The sequence below is a fragment of the Sminthopsis crassicaudata genome, chromosome 2, assembly GCF_048593235.1.
Source record: "Sminthopsis crassicaudata isolate SCR6 chromosome 2, ASM4859323v1, whole genome shotgun sequence".
Taxonomy (NCBI): domain Eukaryota; kingdom Metazoa; phylum Chordata; class Mammalia; order Dasyuromorphia; family Dasyuridae; genus Sminthopsis; species Sminthopsis crassicaudata.
Window position 1 is genome coordinate 609255338 of NC_133618.1, and position 24941 is coordinate 609280278.

General features: G+C 34.0%; 1 protein-coding gene across 1 annotated transcript in view; it reads right to left on the reverse strand.

Moving 5' to 3' along the window:
- Window positions 1-24139, reverse strand: part of BLNK (B cell linker) — a 124865-nt gene extending 100726 nt beyond the window's left edge. The window contains exon 1 of the mRNA XM_074295951.1: window positions 24082-24139. Within this exon, the coding sequence (XP_074152052.1) occupies window positions 24082-24122 (41 nt within the window). The 5' untranslated portion in view covers window positions 24123-24139. The remainder of the gene's footprint in view (window positions 1-24081) is intronic.
- Between the last annotated feature and the right edge of the window lie 802 nt (window positions 24140-24941).

Consider the following 24941-nt stretch of genomic DNA (forward strand, 5'->3'; position numbering starts at 1 on the left):
ATGTCTGTAAAATGGGGTTTTCCTGTATAACTCTGCACACTTCAATGCTAAAGGTTTGTCTTATTTTTTAAGACAAATTTCTAAATTTAGGCAACAGGTGCAGTCTTTACAAATTGACCATGTGTTAACTTTTTCCCCCTTTTAAAGCAGCAGTATCTTTTATTTGACCAATGAAAGTTTAGTTAAGAGGAAATGGAAGAAAGCAAAAGGAGAGGATGATTAAAAGCACTACAAAGCCACAAAGTATTTAGCAAAATGTTGTCAAAGTGAAGGTATTGAAATTAAGAAACTACAGTAGGGATGGAAAGTAAAACATCCTGAGTTTTCATGACATGAAGAGTTTTCAGAGAAAAGGAAAGGTAATTAAGTCCATGATTCCATAATGATCTGGGTTGGATTAAGTTCAGGTATTCAAAAGTTGGAAAACAATACTATATGGGGACTTAGAGTTAGGAAAATCTGTGTTCAAGTCTTGTTCCAGACATGAGTTATGTGACCATTGACAAACCCCTGGATATCTTCTTAGCCCAGGCAGCTCTATATGATTATTAATTTGACTGAACTTGACTTGGTTTCCCTCCCAAAATTCTTAAAACATCAGAGGATCAAGAATCACATGGGCTACTTCAGAGACCCCTCAGCAAAGTATCTAAATATAACAGAGGAAAACATCAAAACTTCCAAAATGATTACCTGAAACTGGGCTTTCTGCCAATCAAGGCAACCAGTTTAAACAAGAAAGAGGAAAAATCAAAGTAAGTTAATTAGTAATCAGTGCTATGGTTGCTTCCAATTATTGGTATATAATGTGAGATACCAGTGAATGAAGTATAGGAACCATTTAAAGACTTCAGGTTAACTTACTAACATTTATTAGCTTTTCCCCATACCATGAGACTAGATTACACCATGCTTTATTGCAGAAGAAAGAGGGCACTATTATGTGACCTTTGTTTCTCTGCCTTTTGATGCATTGGGCAAGAAGGAATAATTGTACTCTTCACTCATCAGTACCACTACAAAAACAACCCTTTGTTATTATCACTCAGTATTTTCTCTTCCTTTGGATTACAATTTATCCATCTAAATTGTCTGGTCCAGATCTTTGTTACACTCACCTACTGGCCTCTGAATTATTCTTTCATACCCATCTCACAGTCTTCTCTATCCTCACTTTTGAGGAGAATTTCAATATATGTTAATATCCCTTAAAACATGATTCTATTCTCTCATCAACCTTTGCCTCTGAGAACTCCTCTCACCTGCATCTTTATTTCATCTTACCTACAGAAATATATTAGCTCTCACCATAACCCATGATTGATTGTGCTAATTCTATGATTCTGATCTCTGAATTTTTTTTTCTTTCTCACCATGAAATCCTATACTTCTATCTTTTCTTTGGTCTCAGTCTTTTAAATTTAGTTTTCTTTCTTACTTTGACTTCTAGTTTCTCCACTCCCTTTCTGCTTCCCTTATCTATAACCTTTGTCCTGGTTTCCATTTTCTCTCTTTCATTTTTTGACTCTGCAGTTAATCTGGTCAACTAAATGTTTTCCTCTGCTTTAAATCCCTACTTATTTTGTTCTATTGCTACCCATAGCTAGCCAAACCCCAAGCTTGAGTTATCCCCAGTATCTACCTTTTTTACCCCTCCTCATATGATGCTGGAGAAAAGTTACAAAACTATATTTTATGGATCTACTATACATTCCCCCCCCCCCTGTGGCTAGGGCTAAGTGACTTGCCCAGGGTCACACAGCTAGGAAGTGTTAAGTGTCTAAGACCAGATTTGAACTCGGGTCCTCCTGAATTCAGGGCTGGTGCTCTATCCACTGCACCACCTAGCTGCCCCTCTACTATACATTTGTGCCACCCAGTGTCAATTAGACTCTAAGTCAATGATCTTTTTATTATTCTCTTATTAACATATTTCTCAAAGAACCTATTCCATATCTTTTCTTATCAAGGTCTGTATGTTAATCCTGTTTCCCTTCTCTTTTACTTAGGAAACAGAAGCCATTTATCCACATCTCAAATTCTTTCTATATCATTGTCAATTTTTTCCTTGTTATTATCTCTGAGGAAGAAATAACTTGGCTTCTTGAATAAATAATTATTGAATGAATGAAATGAAAAGGCCATCTTATTTAAAGCAAGAACCTTCAACTTTTATCATTCCTTCTATATCATCTTTAGTTTCTCTATGTTCACTAGTTTCATGATGCTTACAAATATACTCTGATCTCTCCTGTCCTTAAAAAAAACTTCAATTTGCCCAGTCATTCCTTCAAGTTACCATTTCTTTATTTTTTTTCTCCCTTTTGTTTCTGGAAAAAATATAGTACACAATTTGTCTCACTCATTAAATCCTTAAAATTTGACTTCCAGTTCTAACATGCAACTGAAATTGCTCTCTTCAAAATTATCAACCATTATGTAGAAGATGAATCAGTGAGAGGAATCCCACTATCTTCAATGATAACTCCATTCAACTTTTGAACAGCTTCAAATGTTAGGATTTAATTTAATTTAATCAGTTTATTTATTTATACTGAATCACCTTTGTAACTTTATATTTTCCATGCATTTTTCCTGATTGCACCCCCTGGGATCAAATAGAATACATTTAATTTCTCTTCCATACTATAATAACATATTTGTAACTAACTATAGTTATAATTTTCCTTCTTACTCTCTTTGGTTGGATTATCATTCAATTCCTGTTACTTAAGACTCTATTAAGGTCATTTTTCTTCCTTCTATACTTTTTCTTGATGAAGCCATGAACTCCCTTGAGTTCAGTCATTTCTATTCAGATTTGTCCATTTACTATTAGTGGCTCTGCTTAGGTTGACTCCACAGAACATCATACCTCCCTCAGGACAAGCTAATCACCTTATATTTTATCATCAGGCATATTGCCTGAGCTTTTTATATTCATTATGAATTCTCAGATCCCACATTCCCCTCTCCCTACTGTTTAGAGGATGGAACAATAAACTCTGTTTTTTTGTTGTTATTTTATATAGGACTCAGAACTTTCCATATTATTCTCCATTTCCAGCTATAGCTCTGTTGATTTAAATTTTATGGAACAATCTATTTTCCATATTTATGTCTTATCCTATTAGATTGTGAGCTCCTTAAGAGCAGAGATTGTTTTTCTTATAGTACCTCTTGCATTTAGCACAATGTCTGTTATATAGCAGTTACTTAATAAATGTTTATTGAATTAAACTGAAGATGACTTTCAAACTGAAAATGACTCATCTAGCCTTAATCTATTTCTGGAAGTCAAGTAGCAATTGCTTGAATTACCAATTTCTTACTTGAATGTCTCATAAGTATCTGCAAGTTAACATATCCAAAAGAGATATCATTATTTTCTTCTAAACCCACTCTTCCTTCTAAATTCCCCCTTTCTGGAGAAGGTTCCATCACTTTTTAGTAATCCAAGTTTAATCTTAGTCATCCTTGAAACTTCCTTCTCCTTTAGCCACCACATCCATTAAGTTGTCAAGTCTTGTCAAGTTTACTTCAAATATTGTTTCTCACCTTCTTTGCTTGCTTACCATCTCTTTCATGGAGCTCCATGATCCACATAGCTGCCAAATTAATATTTCTAAAATACAAATTATTCTTCTGCTCAATCTTTAGAACCATTTAGTGGTTCCAATCTGGATTCCACCAACTTTTATAGACTTTTTGATTTTATTCACCTTTATTTACAAAATTTACAATTCAGTCAAACTTATATAGACTGTTTTTTTATGCACAAAGTTAGCCCTACCATCTCTACCATCTTTACTTCTATTCTTGTGGTACTAGAGAAAGGTCACATAGTTATATGTCCTAGGTCCACTATATATTTGTATTATCCGTTGTCAACTGGACCCTCACTGCTGCATGAGAGTTCTTTTAATTATTTATTTTTTTGCCTTGGTGCTCACATTTCCCAAAGTGCCTAGTCCAAACTTTTTCTTATACAGACTTATATGTTAGCCCTGGTCCTTCACTATTATCAAAGGACCCCCCATTTCTTCTCCACCAAGTTGAATCTTTAGATTGCTTCAATGCTCAACTTAGGTGCCTCATGAGTTATTTCTGCTACTCCACTTAGTGCACGTATTATATTCTCTTTGTATGGGAATATAACTCTTTGAATGTAGGGGCTATTTTATTTTGAATCCTCAGCTATCATAGTGACATGCATAGAGTAGGAACTTGATAAATGCTTTTGTGTTTAATTTATGCTTTTGATTCCATGGAAAATTGATTCTACTATGTTTTCCTATCATGGTATAATAAAGACAGCCTAAGACAATTCTAATAACAGCATAATAAAGTCTCTTCAGTTCACAGTACAAAGGAGAGCACATTTCCTACACATATATGATATATATGTATGTGCATATATGATATCCCAACCAAAGAGAGTAAGAAGGAAAACTTGTAACTATCATTTCTTATAAGTATGGTGCTCTAACATAGAAGGGTTACAGTATGGGGGAAAAAATTAAATGTATTCTGTTCGATCCCATACACACACACATACAGAGAGGGAGAGAGAGGAAAATAGGAAGAGAGAGAGAGAGAGAGAGAGAGAGAGAGAGAGAGAGAGAGAGAGAGAGAGAGAGAGAGAGAGAGAGAGACAGAGAGAGAGAGACAGAGAGAGAGAGACAGAGAGAGAGAGACAGAGACAGAGACAGAGACACACAGAGAGAGACAGAGACAGAGAGAGAGACAGAGACAGAGAGACAGAAAGAGAGACAGAGAGACACACAGAGAGAGAGACAGAGAGAGAGAGACAGAGAAACACACACACACACACACAGACAGAGAGAGAGACACACAGAGACAGAGAGACAGAGAGATACACACACAGAGACAGAGAGAGAGAAAGAGAGAGAGAGAGAGAGAGAGAGAGAGAGAGAGAGAGAGAGAGAGAGAGAGAGAGAGAGAGAGAGAGAGAGAGAGAGAGAGAGAGAGAGAGAGAGAGAGAGAGGACTTCCAGAACAGTGGTTTGGATTATTTTTAAATATTAATTATTTTATACCAGTGTACTTGACAGGCACTGTCCTAGATCCTCAAGAAACAAAAATAAAAAAATGAAATTCTCTGCCCTTAAGGAGTTTAAATTCTTAGAGGAGGCAATATGTATAACATATTCCTTTTAGTACCCTTTTATGTGAGGATGGAGGATATATTGAATTAATCAATTAATCACCCAAACTTAAAGTAACTGCTTTAAGCAGGTGAAAACATTGCTACTGAATCGATCTATCAGAGGTATTTTGGGAGGCAATTGGGATTAAGTGAATGGGGTTAAGCCAATCAAAGGTACTTCAACTAAATGCAAAAGTAGACATATTAATATTGGTTGCATTCCCTCTGGGGACTTGAAACCTGCAAGTTAGTTCACATTCAGGGATTTGACTATATGGTAAGACAGTAAAAGGAAGGAAGGAAAAGTAGATCTCCTTACCCCTTTGTGAAGTTCATGAGGTCAGAGGTTTATACTTTTCACTGCCATATTAGTAGAGTCTCCAGAACAATTCACTTGTATTGTCTGTGTAGGGAACTAGGACAAATTTGATACAATGAGGAAAAATAGTTTCAAGACTCTAAAAGGAATCCAGAAGAAGGTTACTTAGTACCTAAGGGGAATATCTTGAAGTTTCCCTCAAAAGGACTTTCAGGGGCTCGGTTATCCTACTCCTCTCTTGCCACATAAACTTTCTGTGTTCAAGACCATCTCCCCCTGTATATATTTGGGGAACAGTATGTCACAGACCTTTGGGGGGGATGCCCACCCCACTGAATATCCCTTTTAAAAGCTAATGAAACCCAGCTAATTGATATAAGCTGGTAATTATATACAGTAGCACACTTGTCATAGTCTCTATCATTAGAGAGACACCCTTAAGGTTCCTTTTAAACTTGAAGGAACAAGCAGGTATCCTTGCTGGGGATACAACCGGTTATTTTAAGTGGGAATTAGGACACTGGCATCAGAGTACAGAGTACTTCACAAAGAAAAGTAAAAAAAAATTTTGCTATCTATTGTTTAGACCAGCTAAAAAGTTACTTTTGAAATGTCAACAATGTGGTAAAAACCACATTCTTCTATTGGTTTTAGCTTTTTTTCCTGTTTGTTAGAAACATAGTAATTATGTACAATGCTACAGTAATTTCAATGGTATTTTGAAAATATCACTGTGAACTCTGTTTCCGTCTGGAAAACGTTAGGGCATAGAGTATTTTGCTTTATCAGATATTTTGATTTAGATATTTGCCATATGCTATGTGAGTACATATGTACTCTTCTACCATAGGTCAACACTTCATATAATTAGAATAGCAAATCCACTTTACATCAAAACTATGAAAAACAAAACAATCTTTCTGATAATCATGATCTATGATGAAGTCTAGTTGTATCAATCAATCAGCATGTATTTATTAAGCACCTACCCAATATCAGGTCTATAAGCAGGCATAAACTATGCTCTAAGAATAAAACAGCAAAAATTAAACAGCTCCAGCTCTCAAGTTAATATTCTACAGAGGAAAGCAAACTGTATATTTGCATAAGTATATATCCTAGGCAAACAGATATATATAATCATAGAGTTAGCGCTGGAAAGGACCTTAAAGGTTCAATGCACAAATTTTAATAGGAAAGGAAATTGAAATCCAGAGAGGTTAAGAACACGTGATAACTAGGTGGCAAGTAGGAGAGGTGAAATTCAAATCAAGGTCTTCTGACTGTTAAAGTTACAGAATTCTGAATAAATTGGTTTATATCAATCAGCTAAACTGAGAGTTGCCATATTTATCTTCATTCAGTGCTCTAGGCCAGGGTTTCTTGAACTTTTTCCACTTGTAACCCTTTTTCACTGAGAAGTTTTTGTACAATCCCTGGGCAAATTGATATATAAAATAAGTGTAGAAATGATACATTTACTGGTAATAAATCAACAAGAAATTTATTTTAAAACAATTCTTTTGTATACATAGTTCTTTTTATCACTTTTAGTTATTTTTACCATTATTTCTAACCATTTATTTACAATTTTATTTATTTACAATCATTCTTAAAGATGAAGGAAATTTTACATACTAATGAGATGGATGTGCTTGTTTATTTTTACATAAATAATTAAATTTTGGCATAATGTTTGATCTGCAGAAAGTAGAGCATTCAGAAACCTTTTACTGTTGTCAAATTTTTAGCTACCTCCACATTTAGCTACATGATCCCATATGGAATTGCCCACAGTTTAAGAACATTTTGTTGGTAGTTTCTATGAAGTCATAATAAAGTCTATAGGTATCTCAAAAGTCTTAGAAGTATAAATGCTACAAAATTGCAAAGGATATTTGAAAGCTTATTTAAAATTATAAAATGTTTATATATTTCTTATTAAAATTCAACATAAGTACCATGTTATACTATAGTACTATACTATACTATACTATACTATACTATACTATACTAGTACTATATAGTACAATACTAGTAATTACATATGTAGTCCTAGACATAAGATCATCCAAAGAATGAAGTTTGGATGCAAACACAACAATTTCAAAATGATTCCACAAGGAAAAACCTAATAAAAGAGAAATCAGGTAACTGAGGTGCTCAAATAGGAGGACCTTCTTTATTGACCTACTGGCTACCCAGAAACTGTTGCATATACACATGATAGGTATATGTATGTGGGCTTGATAGAGTGCCCCATATTTTAAAAATAAAAATAAAAATGTTACCCCAAATTCACAAAACTAAATAAATAGAAGACATTTAAATTGTTAAGTTTTTGAGTCATATCTTATAAATTTGTAGCACTTATACCTCAGAAGTCATTAAAAGTTAAATGTGCACTAAGATTTCGGGGACATCTACATTATCTGGGAAAAAATGCATAGGGATACTTCTGAAACTTTGAGAGTAGGGAACTCAATCTTTGAGTACTAGCAGAGATTTGGGAAGTAGCCTCAGAGACGGTGTCAGACTGTAAAGGCTGAAGCTGAGATATATTTGGATGTCTTTTGCATTTGCTGGGACTCCCAGGAAAGATCTCCATCTGGGACCCTTTTTCTTGAAAACTCTAATTTTTCAAGGAACCTTTAGAGAAAAATGGCTGTTTCTATATCCCCCCTTCTTTTTATTTTAGACTATAATTGGACAATCATTTTTAAAGTGTTTTCTGTAATAATTAAGACTACACTTTTTGCTTGTTTGAATGCTTATATGTTAAAAACGATCGTATATTGCCTGAGTATTGAAGCTTAATGTAAGTGCAATATAAAATAGAAAATTTCTTAGAGTACATTATGATAAGCTTTAAGTTTCATTTTTAATTATTTTAAGCAAACTTAGGTTGCATTCATTTCATGAAGAAAATGGACATCTTTTCTGAGATTCTTTATAATCTGCAGCTCCAAATACTATTTTTCTACTGTCCTAGAGATCTTGAGTAAACAATTCCTAATGCTTAATCCCTTTTGGGAAACCCATCCTTCATCAGGGCTTTTCTGAGATTGCTTTCTTGAGGCAGCTAGGTGGTTCAGAATATACAGGAGTGGGCTTGGACTGGAGTTCAAATCTAATCTCAGATACTAGCTGTTTAACTCTGGATATGTCACCTAACTACTGTCTACCCCAATTTCCTCTCTGTCAAATGGGAGTACAAATAGCACCTATCTTTCAGGGTTGTGAGAACAGAAAGAGACAATATTTGTGAAACACTTTATAAACCTTAAAGGTTTTTTTTTTTTTAATAAATGCTAACTACTTTAATTTCATTTTAATTTAGTTTACATATTCTACTGAGGGTTGAAGTGGATTCTAGGTGGGTTGATTCCCTTATGTATCTTAAGGATCCTTAAACAAAATTTCAAGATTCCAGTGGTTCAGGCATTTAGAAGAAGTATATATGTAAACTTCCTTATTTATGGTATCACCATATTTATGAAAAGATGTCTGGAGAGATTTTGACATATGTGTGTGAAGGGGACATCTAGAAATATTTTTCAGAATTCCTTATTGGAAGGAGGTAATCCTTAGAAGAATTTTGGATGCACTGGGTTGGTGTAAGAGCCAACAATTTTTATTTATGCAAGAAGACTTTTTTCAATATTAAATCTAATCTATAGAAGCTCCTAGAGGAAGAGATATTCAGAGTATGGGACAGAGTAGGCTCCTATTCTAATATAATAGAACCCATCTTTTGTGCTCGGAATAGGAAAGAGTCTTTTGATTATCTTTTTCAAAGGGTCATCATTAGTTTGTTGCTGTTTCTGTTATCTAGGCTTCCTTTTAGTGCATTTTCATTGACTTGAGTTTAATCAGTTCACATATTATTTTTCTTCTGCTTATTTCATTCACTCTCTGCCAGTGATCTAATTCATCTGGGCCCACCACTGGTGTGTTGTAGTTCTTGGTATCTGACAGAGCCCAGAGGAAACTCTCAGTGAGCAAAGGAGAAAGTGACAGTCCCATCCTCCTCCCTTAGTGGTAGGGACACAGTACTCTTATATAACACCAAGCTAATATAATTTTGTTTCTTCCCTGAAGGGGGAAGAAATCACTCCCAAATCCTAAATTCTTGTGGGGATAGCCTCATGAATTCTGGGAATTGTGGAGGGAGAGGCTTTCCCTCTGAGACAAAAAAAAAATTGTTTTCCTTGACTTCTTCCTTTTCTTTACTTTATTTAGTTGTTAAAGGCATTTGTAGTCAGGCAGTATCCTATGAGAACTTTGTAACAAGATATTTAAGTTGTATAACCAAGTATTTAGAAATATAGAAAAAATGTTAATTTCCCAACTCTTTGCCAACTGTGCTACACTGATTTTTCTGGGCCTTTTAAACACAGGATGCTGGACAAGACATTAGAAAAGCACAATTCTGAAACCTCCTTATTAGAGAGCTATGCAGAGTTTGAGATAATGGAAAAAATAAAATAACATTTAAAGTTGAAAGGACCTTGGAGATTTTAGAATCTAGTCCTCTCCTCCTCCCTTTTAGAAGAGGAGGAAACTGAGATCTAGGGAGGTGAGAGAGAGACACAGCATATTATAGTAGAAATAACCCCCAGAATTGGGTTCAAAACTTTATCTCTACTACTCACTGTGTGACTCTGGATAAAGATCATGCCCTCTCTCCTCCCCCCTTCGCCCTAGGGCTTCATGTTTCTCATCTGTAAAAATGAGGGAGTTTGAAGAGATGACTTTTAACCTTCCTTCTGGCAAAGGTTACATATTAAACTAATGGTAGAGCCAGGCATAGAACCCAGGAGTGCTGATTCATAGCACTCCTTCCAAAAACACCTTTCATTCACAGCCATTTCTGGAAATACCCTTTCCCCTTCCTCATCTCAAAATGGAACCCTTCCTTCTAAAAGAGACACATGGTGAAGTAAAAATATATAACACTGAATGCACCTGTTAATGCTTTGGCATTCTACCCTAGTGCTTTAGTCCCTTGCTTCTTTCCTAAGAGCAGAGAGATAAATGTGGTTATCTATTCTCTGGATGGTTATTGATTTTTCAAATCCTTAGATTTCATCATCTCTTTTGTAATTTTTTCGTTTATGTGGTTGTAGTCTTTGGGGTTTTTGTTGTTGCTGTTGTTCTTTGCTTAAACAGTACTAATTATTATAGTAATTACATATTAATATTATATTATGTTATTTTAAATGCTTAATTCTTGTTCTACTTAATTCATAGTTCAAATAAATTTTTTTATGTTTCTTTGAATTTTTTATATTGGTTATTTCTTACTATACAAGAACAATTTATTCATATGCCACAGTTTGTTTAGTCATTTTCCAGTTTATTTCCAGTTCTTTGATACTGCAAAAAGTGCTTCTATGAAAATATTGGTATATATTTAACCTTTGACCAGGATATAGCATATGAACACTTTCATTACTTTTTTTGCATAATTCCAAATTTATATCTAGAATAGTTGGATCAACTCATATCAATTTAATAACTCAAGCTTCCCACAATCCCTTTAGCATTTTCTATGCCTGATTTTTGTCATTTTTTCCGATTTGAAGGCTTTAAGATGATATCTTTGAGTTTCATAAATTTTCATTTCTTTTACTGACTTTTCCAAAGCTCATTTCATAAGCTATCTACATAAAAAAATTATTTGACCTGTTTGCACTTGACTTCTGTGTTAAGCATACTTCTTTTGTATCTTTCAAGACCCTTAGTACAGGTCACATCAATTAATTAGTTAATTATTCATTTACCGTTTTAATTCAGTTTTTCTCTTGGAAGTAACCTGTAGCAACATTGTCACAAATAATGCTTCAGTGCTCATTGTATCACATGTATTATTTCCATTATGTGGTTCAAATATTGAGAGGAATTTATAATTACAGATGAAACCTGCTGACTAATAACCTTATATTTATATTTAGGAGTCTCAATTACACAAATAAAAAAAAAAAGGAAACGAAAAAGCACAGTATCAGAATAAGGTAGCTCACTAGAATTTTACTCTGACCTAAATTATTAAACACAATTAATTTGGAGTGCATTGTTGGTTAAATAATAATGTGTGCAATTTTAATACTGATCTTGCACTCATTTAACATTCAATGAGCACTTAGAAAACACATATACTTACATGCCAGTCACTGTGTTAAGCACTACAAAAACAATAAATGAAACATTCCTTACCTTCAAAGAGCTTTTATTTCCCTTATAATCTCATTGCTATTTGTGGAAGAACTTGTTCTGACAGCGATGAACAGGGTGATCCAGACTAAGCACACCAACTTCCTAAAATAAATGGGCTAGACTAAATTCTTAAAACAACAACAACAAAAATCCTGGTCTTTTGTAACTCTCCTAGTCTTTAGATAACATCCTTGGACCCCCTTAGATTTTTAGTTTCTTTATTCTTCCCTGTCCTTTTTCTTTCTTGTTTAAAACTATGAGAAACCAAACAAAATAGTCATCCTAAGTTAGCAATAAGAATTTGCCTGCCTCCAAATGGCTATCCCCCTAAAATTTGATGGTATAAAACTTATCTACCCCATCCTGCTCTTCTGTAATTGTTTGAGTCTATGCAGATGTCCTTTCTCATTCTTAACAAATATTATTTAAAGACTTTTCAGCTTTCTTCAAGCCTTCCATTGTAGCATTTTCCCCATTCCTTCCTCTCACCATTCCCCCATATACATAATTCCAGATCCTACACACACACACACACACACACACACACACACACACACACACACTTACTTACATACATGTGCATACACATGCATATGTATAAAATGGATCAATGGATCTGGAACCTTAAAAGTGTAGTTAGCTTCCTCTAACAGGTGTTTTGTCACCTTTGCCCCTGTCCTTCCATAAATCTTCTATAGAAAATTGGTCTATTACCCTGAAGAGCTTCCTTTTTATGTTATAAGCAACTTATATAACACTTAAGCTGTCCATCCATCATCCCCTATCCTACTCCATGACCATCTCATCTCCTTTTCTTAGCAAACATTTTGTGAATAAACTCTTTTAAGAGCAGTCATTTCCCATCTAATAGTAACAATAGTAATCTGCTATAGCCTTCTTATATGTCATCTATTCATTATCCTGGAATTCAGTTGTTGTTGTGTTTTTTTTTTTTTTTTTTGATGTCTTAGACATATAGTTCTTGATACAAATCATATAACATCACTAAAAATAATAATGGTGGCAAAAAAAATGAGTTTGTTTGTCTGGGAGTTACTTGGGATTATTAAGAGTAAAATGGAATACATTTTCCAAATGCAATCTAATCATGTGTCTTTCCCTTATTCAGTTCTGATTTTGACTAAGAAACAGACTGCTAATTATCCAGTGATTCCATCACTGTAGTTGAAAACAGAAGACACAGCAGATATTACACTTACGTGGAAGGATGTCTCCCAGACTTACACTCTCTGATATGCAGACACAGTTTCAGTTCTGTCTAGCATAGTAGTAGGTACTTATGATAGTGGAGACTTAAAAAATCCTTGTTGACTGATTTGATTTCTGAAGAGTTCATTTTATAGTGTACTATATATCTAATGGCTGGAAGAATCTCATTTCAGTGTTTTTGATTTAGTTTTTTTTTTTTTTTGCATTATGCATACTAGCTAAATACTAGCTAAATATGTCAGAAGGATACAAAACAAATATTTTTTGAAATATAATGGGAAAAAGTTATTGGCACTGGAACAATTGGGGTACAATGAAGGAGGAAACAGGGAATGACATAATAGATTATATTTATGTGACATTTTTCAGTTTTTAATGTGCTTTATTTATAATTCTGTAAATATCACCTAGATATGAAACCAAGAAAAGATTCTCAAAATCTCACAATTAGTTGCAGAGACAGGGCTGGGACACAATTCCTTTGACCCTGGGTCCATTGTTTTCCCTTATACATTACTGTCCCTGTATTGAGATGTTGAGGATGGGGAAGCTAGGAATATAGGGCATCTTCCACTCTCAGGGAGGAAGATCACTAAGGATCTTCATTCTTTTTCATGAAGAGCATAGACTAAACCTTCCAGGAAGTCAGGGACCCTCTCAGTTCCCCCTGATCCTTTCCTGGACTACCCAAGTTTACAATGTCTTCCAAATGCCAGCACAGCCAGGCTTCCCTTTTGATACCCATTTCGTGGTATTTTGTGCCAGAGTTCATACCCTTGGGGAACTCAGCACTCTGCTGGTACCCGCTTGCCACAGGGTGGCACCAAAGTCCATTTTTAAAAGTTACTTAACTTCTCACTTTCACTTTATTCAAATTTCCTCCTTTTTTCTCCCCTTCAATCTCTATATATCTGCCAATGATAACAAAAGGTGAACCTTAACCCAATGAGAACCGTGATAGAACCCAATGATATTGATGAGAGCATCCAAATATGGATGCTTTAAATATTTTAAAATTCACAACATCTTATTTAAGCCTTAGGACAATATCCTAAGATAGATATTGTTATTCCTGTAATACAGATGAGGAAACAACAGTCTCAGAGAAGTGAAGTGACTTGTCCATGATTACAGAGCTAGAAAGCAGAGAAAGAAGAATTCACACCTGTGTTTTCCTGACTCTAAATCCAACTACTAACCTATGTCAGGATCTGAGAGCTGGACCTACGATATCATCCCGTTCAGCCTCTTCATTTGATAAATGAGAAAACTGGTCAAAATGGAGATGGGATGACCTGTTCAGTTATTTACATAGTAACACAATTGGTATTGGAGACCAAATCCTCTACCTTAAAATACGAAGAATAAAAAAGAGAACAATTGATTACCACCCCCCAAAAAAGCCAAAGGGAAAATGAGAAGGAAATTAAAAACAAAAACCGTGTCTCTAACATTGAGGATCAATTTTTGCATACACACGTATATAATACACACACATATATGTACCTACATGACCTAAGAACCATGGACCTCTGAACATTCTGATCCCTTCTTTAGGAAGTCTCAGGCCTGCCTGATGGGTGGGCATCATTTTAGTGTGGTAGATTCATCACCATGTAAATGTCAGGTGCTAATATCATTTAGTTCTTCTCATCTTTTATGATGGAGTTCAGAGAAAAATGGTTGTAGGACAAGATGCTTTCTGAAATTCTTATACACTTTGGACCAAACTTAACTAAGGCTAACCCAAGTGTTCGGAACTCATTCAAGGATCATGAATTGTGATGAAAGCAACTTTGCTTAATATTTAAGGTCTAAAAGGATACATTGCCTACTTGTTGATTCAAATATAACATTACTCCTCTCCATCTTCACATTCACCAAAGCAATGGTACCTGTGGATCAGAAATACATCCCTGTAGAGTAGTGGGAATGCCACTAAACTATTAGGTAGATAAAATGACAGCTTTTCAAAGTAAATAGGTGTATTAAAATATGAACTCATGACCACACACTCACTGAAGCCTTTTTCAGGCAATACAAGTAGCAGACAGGAGGACAGAATGGCATATATATGCCTTGTCTTTTTCCACATAGTTTCCATTTCTTCCCCTAGATCTCCATTTTTTGAAAGTTTTTTCTTTCAATGGAGTACAGACATTTAGAATTAGTTATTAACATGTTTATTAAAATATTTTTGGCATCTGGTGATGGAGCCAAAATAGCAGAGTTGAGCAAACACTACAGCCAAGATCTTCCATTTGTCTTCAAACACCTTTAAAATAATGCTTCAAATTGATTGCTGGAGCAGAGCAGAATCAACAAAATGTTGTGATAAGACATTTTTTTTTAGCTAAGGACAACATAGGGCATCGGAAGGAAAAATCTTTGACACTGTATGGTAGTTGATTCAAATCTTATGTGGGGGCAACACCAGCTTTGGGCTTTGGAAGCAGCAATAGGACCAAAAGCTATCTTGAGAGCTTTCAAACCAAAGATAATAAGAGTGTTGGGCAAGTTGCCAGAAAGGGATTACAGAGGACTGGGTTCTGTTGGGCAACTCCTTTGCTTATATTCTGAGGTGCCACTTCAAACCTATCAGACTGTCTAATATGACAAATATGGGAGGTACACTCTTGGTGAACTGGTCCAACTATTCTGGAGAGCAATTTGCAACTGTCTATAAAGGCTATAAAACTGACCACACCCTCTGACAATAGCAATATCACCAAGTCTGCATCCTAAAGAGATTAAAGCAAAGGGAAAAGAACCTAAGATGAAAGAAAAGGAAAAAAGGACAAAATATTTGTAGCAGCTCTATTTGTAGTGACAAAGAATTGGAAACTGAAAGACTCCCATAAATGATGAATGTCTGAACAAGTTATGGTATATAATTGTGATGGAATACTATTGATATAAGAATGCCTTGTATGACGGTTTCAGGAAAACCTGAGAAGACTTCCCAGAGTGAAGTGAACAGAACCAGGAGATCACAGTACACACTAACACCAATATTGTAACAATAATCAACTGTGAAAGATTTGGCTACTCCCTTTTCATAGTGGCTAGAAACTGGAAAATGAACAGATGTCCATCAATTGGAGAATGGTTGGGTAAATTATGGTATATGAAGGTTATGGAATATTATTGCTCTGTAAGAAATGACCAACAGGAGGAATACAGAGAGGCTTGGAGACTTACATCAACTGATGCTGAGTGAAATGAGCAGAACTAGGAGATCATTATACACTTCAACAATGATACTGTATGAGGATGTATTCTGATGGAAGTGGATTTCTTCAACATAGAGAAGAGCTAATCCAATTCCAATTGATCAATGATGGACAGAATCAGCTACACCCAGAAAAGGAACACTGGGAAATGAGTATAAACTGTGAGCACTGTTTTGTTTTGTTTTGTTTTGTTTTGTTTTGTTTTGTTTTGTTTCTCTTCCCAGATTATTTTTAGCTTCTGAATACAATCCTTCCTTTGCAACAACAACAATAACAAAATTCAGTTCTGTACATATATACTGTACTTAGGATATACTATAAGATATTTAATATGTATGGGAATGGCTGCCATCTAGGGGAGGTGGTGGAGGGAAGGAGGGGAAAAATTTGGAATAGAAGGGAGTACCAGGGATAATGTTGTAAAAAAATTACCTATGAATATATACTGTCAAAGAAAATGTTATAATTATAAAAATTAATTTAAAAAATTAAAAAAAAATTTGGCTACTGATCAAGACTCCAACTGAAGACAATTCCAAAGACCTATGGTGCTATCCCTCTCCAGAGAGATCTGGTGAACTTTGAGTACAGATTGAAGCATATTTTTAAGCTTTCTTTATACTTCTTGCTTTTATTTATTTATTTTACTATATGGAAATGTGTTTTGCATGACTTCATATGTATAATTGAAATTGTATTGATTGCCTTCTCAGGATATAGGGAAGGGAGGGAGGGAGGAAATATTTAACTCAAACAGTTTTAAAAATGAATGTTAAAAATTTCTTAAATTTTTGTGAATAAATATTGTGTCCAGACAGTTATAGGTAATAGTTCTTTCTATAATGATGTTCTAGTTTTAGTTCACTTTATTTGCTGAATTCTTAAAGATATTTTGGGGGTTATCATATGAGTATTTATGATCTATTCATTTATAAAGGATTATAATTCTAGAGACCTGATTGTGTCTTTGTAAGCATCCAGTTGATGTGAATGTTTTAAAATCTGCAGTGACATGTCACAAAGTTTCTGCAAGTTCATTGCATAATATACAAGTCTATAAGTCTAGACTCCTGAAGGAGCTTATGCTGTGAGGTGCCATTTCAAAATTATTAGACTGGCTAATATGACAAAAAATCTTTCACTGATTTCTGGTGCCAATTACTGGGTTCTAAATCAGTACTGCAGAGGTTTCTGTAAATAGGTTTGCATGATTTAGCCATTACTTTGACAAATCTTTATCAATTTATGGGTTGCTTGAGTTTATATGGACGTTGACTATTGTTGATTACATTTTTACTTTTTGCAGTTTTGTTATTTCATAAACACTATCCAGAGAAAAATCATTTTGGGTTTTATTTAACAAATCCAGTGGTGTATATTTTTATTATTGTTAAGGTCATTTGTTCTGAATGTATTTTTGTAAGTTTCTGACCTGTTTATTGTGAACTCTAAGAATATTTATCAGTCTTCTTTTTGATGAGAAATTATCCCATATGCCAATGAGTCCTGTGTTTCATTAATGTTATATAGGTTTTTATTTGGTCACCTTCTAAGTCTGTTTTTATAAAAAATATCAAAACTATATATTAAGAACAACATCACATAAGTGTTCATTGTTCTAACTGTATTTTTCCCCATTCAGCTTTGACCTCAGGATGCTAATAGGTTTCTTACCACATACAGCCTCAACTTTTTTTTCTTGATAATTTTATCCTCTATGTGTCTTCTGTGGAGAAGATGAAGGTATTTGTAATTTTTTTGGCTCAATTTGACATCTGAATTAAAATTCAAAACCTTTAGTCTCTATTCTTCCTTAGTGTAAATGAATGGTTTTATGTTTATCACATTCAAATTACATTTTGATATTGTAGAAGAAAGTTTTCATAAGCTGAAGTAGCTAAGTAATGTGCTTTTCCATTGAGACATATAACTTTATGTCATCCAGCCATATCTACTTTTTAACTTGAAAGTCATATTCAGGTTTTTCAAAAATGATGATAATGGATTTATGGAGAGGTAGAATCAGAGTTGGCTTAAACTATCTTTCTGAAAGATGTTGCATTTTATCTTTCATTTTATTGTGTTGATGGCATATTTAAAAATGAAGAAATTTCCCATATAGACATCAAATACTTTGGTGTTATTATGCTTGATTCTGTTTTATATACAATACATGATTAAATTATGAGTGCAGAATTGAGTCAAGGCTTTGTTATATTAAAAGCAGTATGAAAGTTATGATATTTTCAGGTCATTTGTTCCAAAATCATTAAGTTAATAATCAATTTCTTTTTATATTCCTGGGACTTTAGCATAACTTTTTTATTTCTCAGTCAATATAGTATTTTCTTATATGTGTTTATAGATTTTTTTGAGCAATACAATCTATGAACAAACACAAATGCATGAATACATAATTAGTCTGTATTTGGAAGGGTCAAGCATATTTTCATCTTTTTAAATATAATTTTTTGTGATGTCTTTTATTAGAAAGAGAAATAGTCAAGTGTATTGCTAGTATATTAGACACACCATTGTGAAGCACCTGAGTCCATAATTTTGGATCTCACCTAGATCTTTTGCTTTCCAGTTTTGCAGAAAAGTTAGAGCTTTGATCACTTCTCTTGGCCTAGTCAATCTGTATTTCATGAATACTACATAAGATTTTGGTTCCATTTTTGATGCAAAATATGTACTTAGTTACTTTATTGAGATAAAGACGTAATCCTGGGATTTTGAAGACATTGAAGTGTAGTACAACCTTCCTATGTGGGAAGATTTGTGAACAGTAGCAAACTACTAATTCTGAAATGGTTTATCACTATAAATCAAACCAGAAAGTATAAAAAAGTTATAGTTGTGTGAAAGGATCTCTCATAGATTTAAGTAACTTGAAAACAAGGATTTTTAAAAAATTAATGCTTTGCACATAATAAGTATCTAATGAAGTCTTGTTTATCCATTGATTTCTGCATAAAAAAGGAAAACAAAGGAATTAACAGAATTAGTTTCATTGGGCACCCAAGAACTACAAAAAATGCCATTCCATGAGTTGCTAAGTCATCTTATCTTGCAGTACTCACGATGAACATATGCAAAGAGAACCAGGAAATAAATTATGGCATTTGTAGCAATGGATATAAATGTACTGGTAATTATGAATGAAAGTTGGGAATTATTCAATGCTTTAAGATTTGTAGAGACTTTATTTTTATTTTCCCAATTACTTCAAAGAGGAAACTTAGGCTGAGTGATTTATTTATAGTCTGTACTAACTGTCTGAGGTAAAATTTGAACTCCTGACTTCCTGTCTCACACTTTATCCACTATACTACCTGAATGAAATCTTACCAAATGGGACAAGATTCTCCAATTCAACATAGAGAGGTGAGGATGGAAAAAAAGAGGTAAGAAAAGATGACTCACAACTAATAAATGAAAGAGGTCAAACCTGTTTGATTACTTATGAAGACCCATTCCTATAAATATTTCTCTCCAGAAAAGAATTGGAAGTCACTGGACATAGTGAACACCAAATATAACACAATATATTAGGCTGTATTTCAGTAAGCAGAAATTGATTAGTTACTGTTGGAAGGGTCTTTTTGTGAAATATCTGTCTGTGTATACCCTTTGATCCAGCAGTGTCTCTCTCTACTGGGCCTATATCACAAAGAGATCATAAAAGATTTTGCAAGGGTGAATATTGAAAATTATCTTTGCATGTGTTTTGGAAATAATAAGCTATTATTAAAATAACAATAATAAAGAAATATCTATTTGTGTACAATCAGATCATTGACTTGTGATGACAGCAAAAACCAAAACTCAATGCCCTCACCAATCACTGAATAAAAGGGAAAAGATACTGTACTCAATTACAAGTTAGACCTGACCCATTTGAATTAACTTTGTTGTTAAAAAATGGGAAATAGATAAGACTAAATATAATTGTTGCTAAATAAGTTCAATTAAATTTCTTTTTATGAAACTCCAATAAAACAGTAGTACCCTTTCCACATCTCAGAGGCATACCTAACTCTTTTATTTACTTTCTGAACAATCTAAGAAATAAAAGTACAATGATTATTCAGCCTGATTATATCTACCAGTATTAGTAATAGATCTTAAACATTCCTGGTAATACACCTTTAGCCCACCCCTCACCACACACGATGGTAGTACAAGGTGGCCCTGATGTGATAGATCACCTGCTATCCACTTAGTCAGTGCTGAATGAACTATCTGCATTAGGCCTAATATACCCACAACCACCCTATTAATAATTGCTTCTCTAATAAGCTTTATTTTTCACTGAACAAAAATTGATTTTCTTTTCTTCCTCCTTTCTCCTCCCTCATTGAAAGAAGAAAAACAACGAAACTTCGATAAAATATATGAAGAGTAAGTAAAACTAATTCCTGAATGAGTCATGTCTAAAATATATATGTTCCAATCTACACCCTGAGTTCAACATCTTTTTCTCAGGTGGGTCCTTTGGAATCATGGTTGGCTGCTTCAATGATCAGCATTCTTAATTCTCTCAAAGTTGTTTATTTGTACAACGTTGTTGCCATTATAGCATTTATTTCCTGTATCTGTTCACTCTGCACCTGAAACAGTTTTAATATACCATTTAGATTATGGTTTCCACCCATTTTAGTACTATCCAGGAAATACTGCATACAAACAGGACCTTGCAGTCACATGTACATTTTCATTTCTAAAATGTTTGATAGTGGAGGGATTGAGATACAACCTCTACTCTGGGTAGATTCAATACTGTCTAATACAACCCAAATTCAGCTTCTTCAGATGAATTTATTCTTTACTCCTAAGCTCACCAATATGAGTAGTGAGAAATGAGTAAAGACATTATTTGCTTCTTTCAAGAATCAAAAAGCACAGAAAAACTTTATAAGACCAAAAGAATCAAAAGGGCATTCAGAAGAGAACTTGAACAGAAAGAGGAAATACAGAGGAACTTAGGAAGCAGATTGCAAGCCTGGCAGTGACAAGAGACTTCAGAATAGCAGTGACAAGGCAATGATTTAGACATCTGTTGAAGCTCTCCTTCTGCCCAAAGCATTTCATCATTTAAACTTAAAGATATTTTCATCCATTAAAATATAGAAGAACCAAACAAGAGGAAATTCTGTTATGTCTGAGAAGGAAATGGTTTTGGGGAATGACCATTTTTGGGAAATGACTTCTAACTTAGAATCTGTTACAGAAAGGAAAGTCAGAAAGAATTGATATTCCAAAGGGTTCAAATAACATATAAATAAGATCCCAGGGGGTAAAATTCTGCAGAATTCAGCTCAGAAGAGAAACATCTTTAGATAGAGAAATAATCCCAGTTAGGAGAAAAAAGGAAGTTGTTTTAGGAACTAATCTTGATACACATCCAATGAATTAATCGGTTAATTTTTAAAGTCACTAGATGGAAGGTAGAAGCAAGGATTGGTAACAGGATGAATAAAAAAACTTGACTTACTCATTTAAGAAATTTCACGCCTTTAAATTCAAAATAAGCTGAGGTTGGTTAAAAAAAAGTTTGGCTCTGTAATAGACTCAAATAGTCTGAAAGAAAAGAATGGTGGGACAATAATGGAAAATAATAATGCCATAAAAACAAAAGGTATTAATAAATAACATGGATACTCTTAAAACTAATGAGTGTCTAAAACTGGAATATGTTGTCTCAGGAATTAATGAGATCCCTTTTGCTAGAGATTTTTAAAGCCAATTCTTGATAATTACTTGTCTGTTATTTTGGAGAGAGGATTCCTTTTCAGGTATGTTTAAGTCTAGAGGGTTTCTGAGGTGCCTTCCAATATATATTATGTTATTCTGATCCTGAGAAAACACCCATTGAGGTTGCTTAGACTATATAGAGTCTCTCTTATCCCTAACTATAGAGGCAGGACTCTTCCTAAGACCATTCTTTAATTTATGTAGATATTTGGGAAAAGAATAAGCTTCCTCCAACATGTGAGTCCAAGATAGCTTAATGAATGAGACTCACATCTCTTTTCCATCCCCAAAATCATATCCCATTCTTCACTATTGACCCTTGTGGAATATAAAATGTCCTAATCAATTTGTTAAAATATTTCTTTGTGTTACTCTCACAATATATGTGGAGGGTCTCTAAACTATCCTCAAAATACAAGTTTTTATTGACTCTATAAGGTTCATTAAATGTTTTACAAAACAAAAGTGCTGTAGAAATAATTTGTTACTGTTCTTGTTATCCTTGTCATAATCATGAAAATCAAAGATGATTTACCTTTGTGCATTTATACTCACAGAGGAAAATTAGTTCATATAAAATCTTAGCTTTCAAAGGGATAACAGAATCCATATTTTCTAGCTATACCTGATCAGGAATCTATTCTATATTGCAAATAAACTGAAGAAAAAGGCCAAATTCTAGTTAATAAAATTAATGGGATAGCTTTGTACTCTTTGTGGGAATGGTATCATTTTATCATTCTGTGCTTCTGCTTGGCAATTCCAGCCTTTTCTTGAAGTCCTTCAATAATAAGGACCCCACTAATTACTGACACCACTCATTATACTTGTTATTGGGCAGTTCCTTTCCATTAAATTTAGATCTGTCCCTGAGCAACTTTAAATATTCTTTCATTTTAATGCTACTCCCTGGGGTTATCAACAGTCATCAATAAACATTTATTAAAGGTCTACTATCTGCTAGGCATTGTACTAAGTGAAAGGGAAAAGACAATTCCTGCTCTTAAGGAGTCACAAACATGCACATAATTATATACAAACAAGATGAATATAGAGAATTAATGGGAATAATCAAAATAAGAAAGGTAGGTTTTTGGTGATTTAGAAAATCTAGGCTTCTTTGAAATATTTGAAATTTCATGTATGAAATAATTCAATCAAATGATCTACTTAATGTAATAAATGTTTACTTTTCTGACATATTGATTAGTTTTACTGAACTGTTTTTCTTCCCCTTATTTGTTCTTTGATATTAGATGTCTTTCTGGAAGGGGAGAGGGGTCCATTGGAAAATGTAGGTGATTTTTAAAAATGCAGAGAATCAATCAAAGTTACTTTTAAAAAAAATCAAGTTACTGACAGTTCAATTCCATCTACCCTCAAACTTCCCCATAAGAACAGTATGTTTGGATACTCTAAAGTGGAGAGAAGGAAGAAAAACATCACATTTTTTATTTATCTGCAATTTCAATGGAATTTATTGGTAATAATGTTATGCCCAAATAATGTTAAAAGCCTTAATAATGACTAAATTGTCTTTGTAACACCACCCTAATAATTACACAATACTTTTTTTTTTTGCTTTGACTATTGAAACACTTCCTCAGCTAGGAAAATGTTTCCCTAAAAAAATATTATGACACCCCATCATTGTTTGAAGGATGGGGCAAGTCCCCAAGAGGCTCAGTAGTTCCTCTTAAAGTCAACCCAATGCCACAAGGGGATTGAGTACCATTTGTTTGCACAGAGTAGCTGGCACAGAGGTTTAGGTTTGGAAAACCAAGAATGTCCCTCCCCAACTCAGGCTTCCCTTGGGAAATGCCAAGACATGTGTTTATGTATTTTAAAAGAATTTAAAAATATTATTTAGTAATAAGTCATTTAGTGAACACAAATAGACTAAACCAAACACAACCATGCAGAACAGGAAGAACACAGAATAATACAATGAAACATTTCCCTCCCCCCCCAGAGAGAACAAAACTATATTCTTAACTTTAATAACTAAATTATGGCCCTTTCTTCATCAGTCTATTTGCATTCGAAATCCAAGTGTTCAACATCTAAATTTTTTATTTGTTTTTGACTTTCTTTCTTTCTTTCTTTTCTTTCTTTCCCCACTCACTATGGTCAGGAACATAGGAACATAAGTACCTAGAATCCAGCTGATCTTCTTTATTGTTTCTCCGAGCCATTGGCCTCTCTGAATTCTTCTGAAACAACTTCCCTCTGGAACAGGCTATTCCAAAACTTTTCTTTTGGAGCAAATAATGACAACCTCCACTCTGCCTTCAGTAGAGACAAAGAGTACTATTAGGTCTGTCTCCACAGGTTCCTTTTAAAACCCTGTTTCTTGAGTGACTCAGCAAGCTCTTTAAATCACTACCCAGCTTGATTGCTTAAACCTATATTTGCATATAGTTATAATGTTACATATACAACTCTTAAGTTAAATAAAAGTCATTTCTTCATAGTTTTATTTCATCTTTAAGTTATTTTTTCATATATATTTTTCCAAGAGATGATCAGTAACAAACTCTTGGAAAAACTATTTTTGTTCTGAAAATGTTTATCAAATAATCAATTTTCATGGTATACTTTCAAAGCAAGCATATTTCTCAACTTTGCACATTGAAAAGGAAGTCTGGTACCATTCTTGCCAATGGGAGACTGTTTCTATATATCAGCAAAACTCTGTTTTCCTTCCAGGTGATTAAGAGAAAAACATTCACTTCCTGGCAGAGAACAGAGAAGATTGTTTGCATATCCAATCAACCAACTTTTTAGATCCTGGTTTTGGCAGACAAACACTTGGTGTGCATTAATTTATGTCTTGTGGCATTGAGTTTGTATATCCTCAACACGGCAAAGTTGAACCAAAAAATACATTACATTCTTATTGTTCAATCAACAAGTATTTTCTGTGAAGCTATTATACAATTAAACAATATTTTTTAAGTATTTACCATGTTCAAGATTGTGTACTGGGGTACATAAGACACAGATCCTGTCCT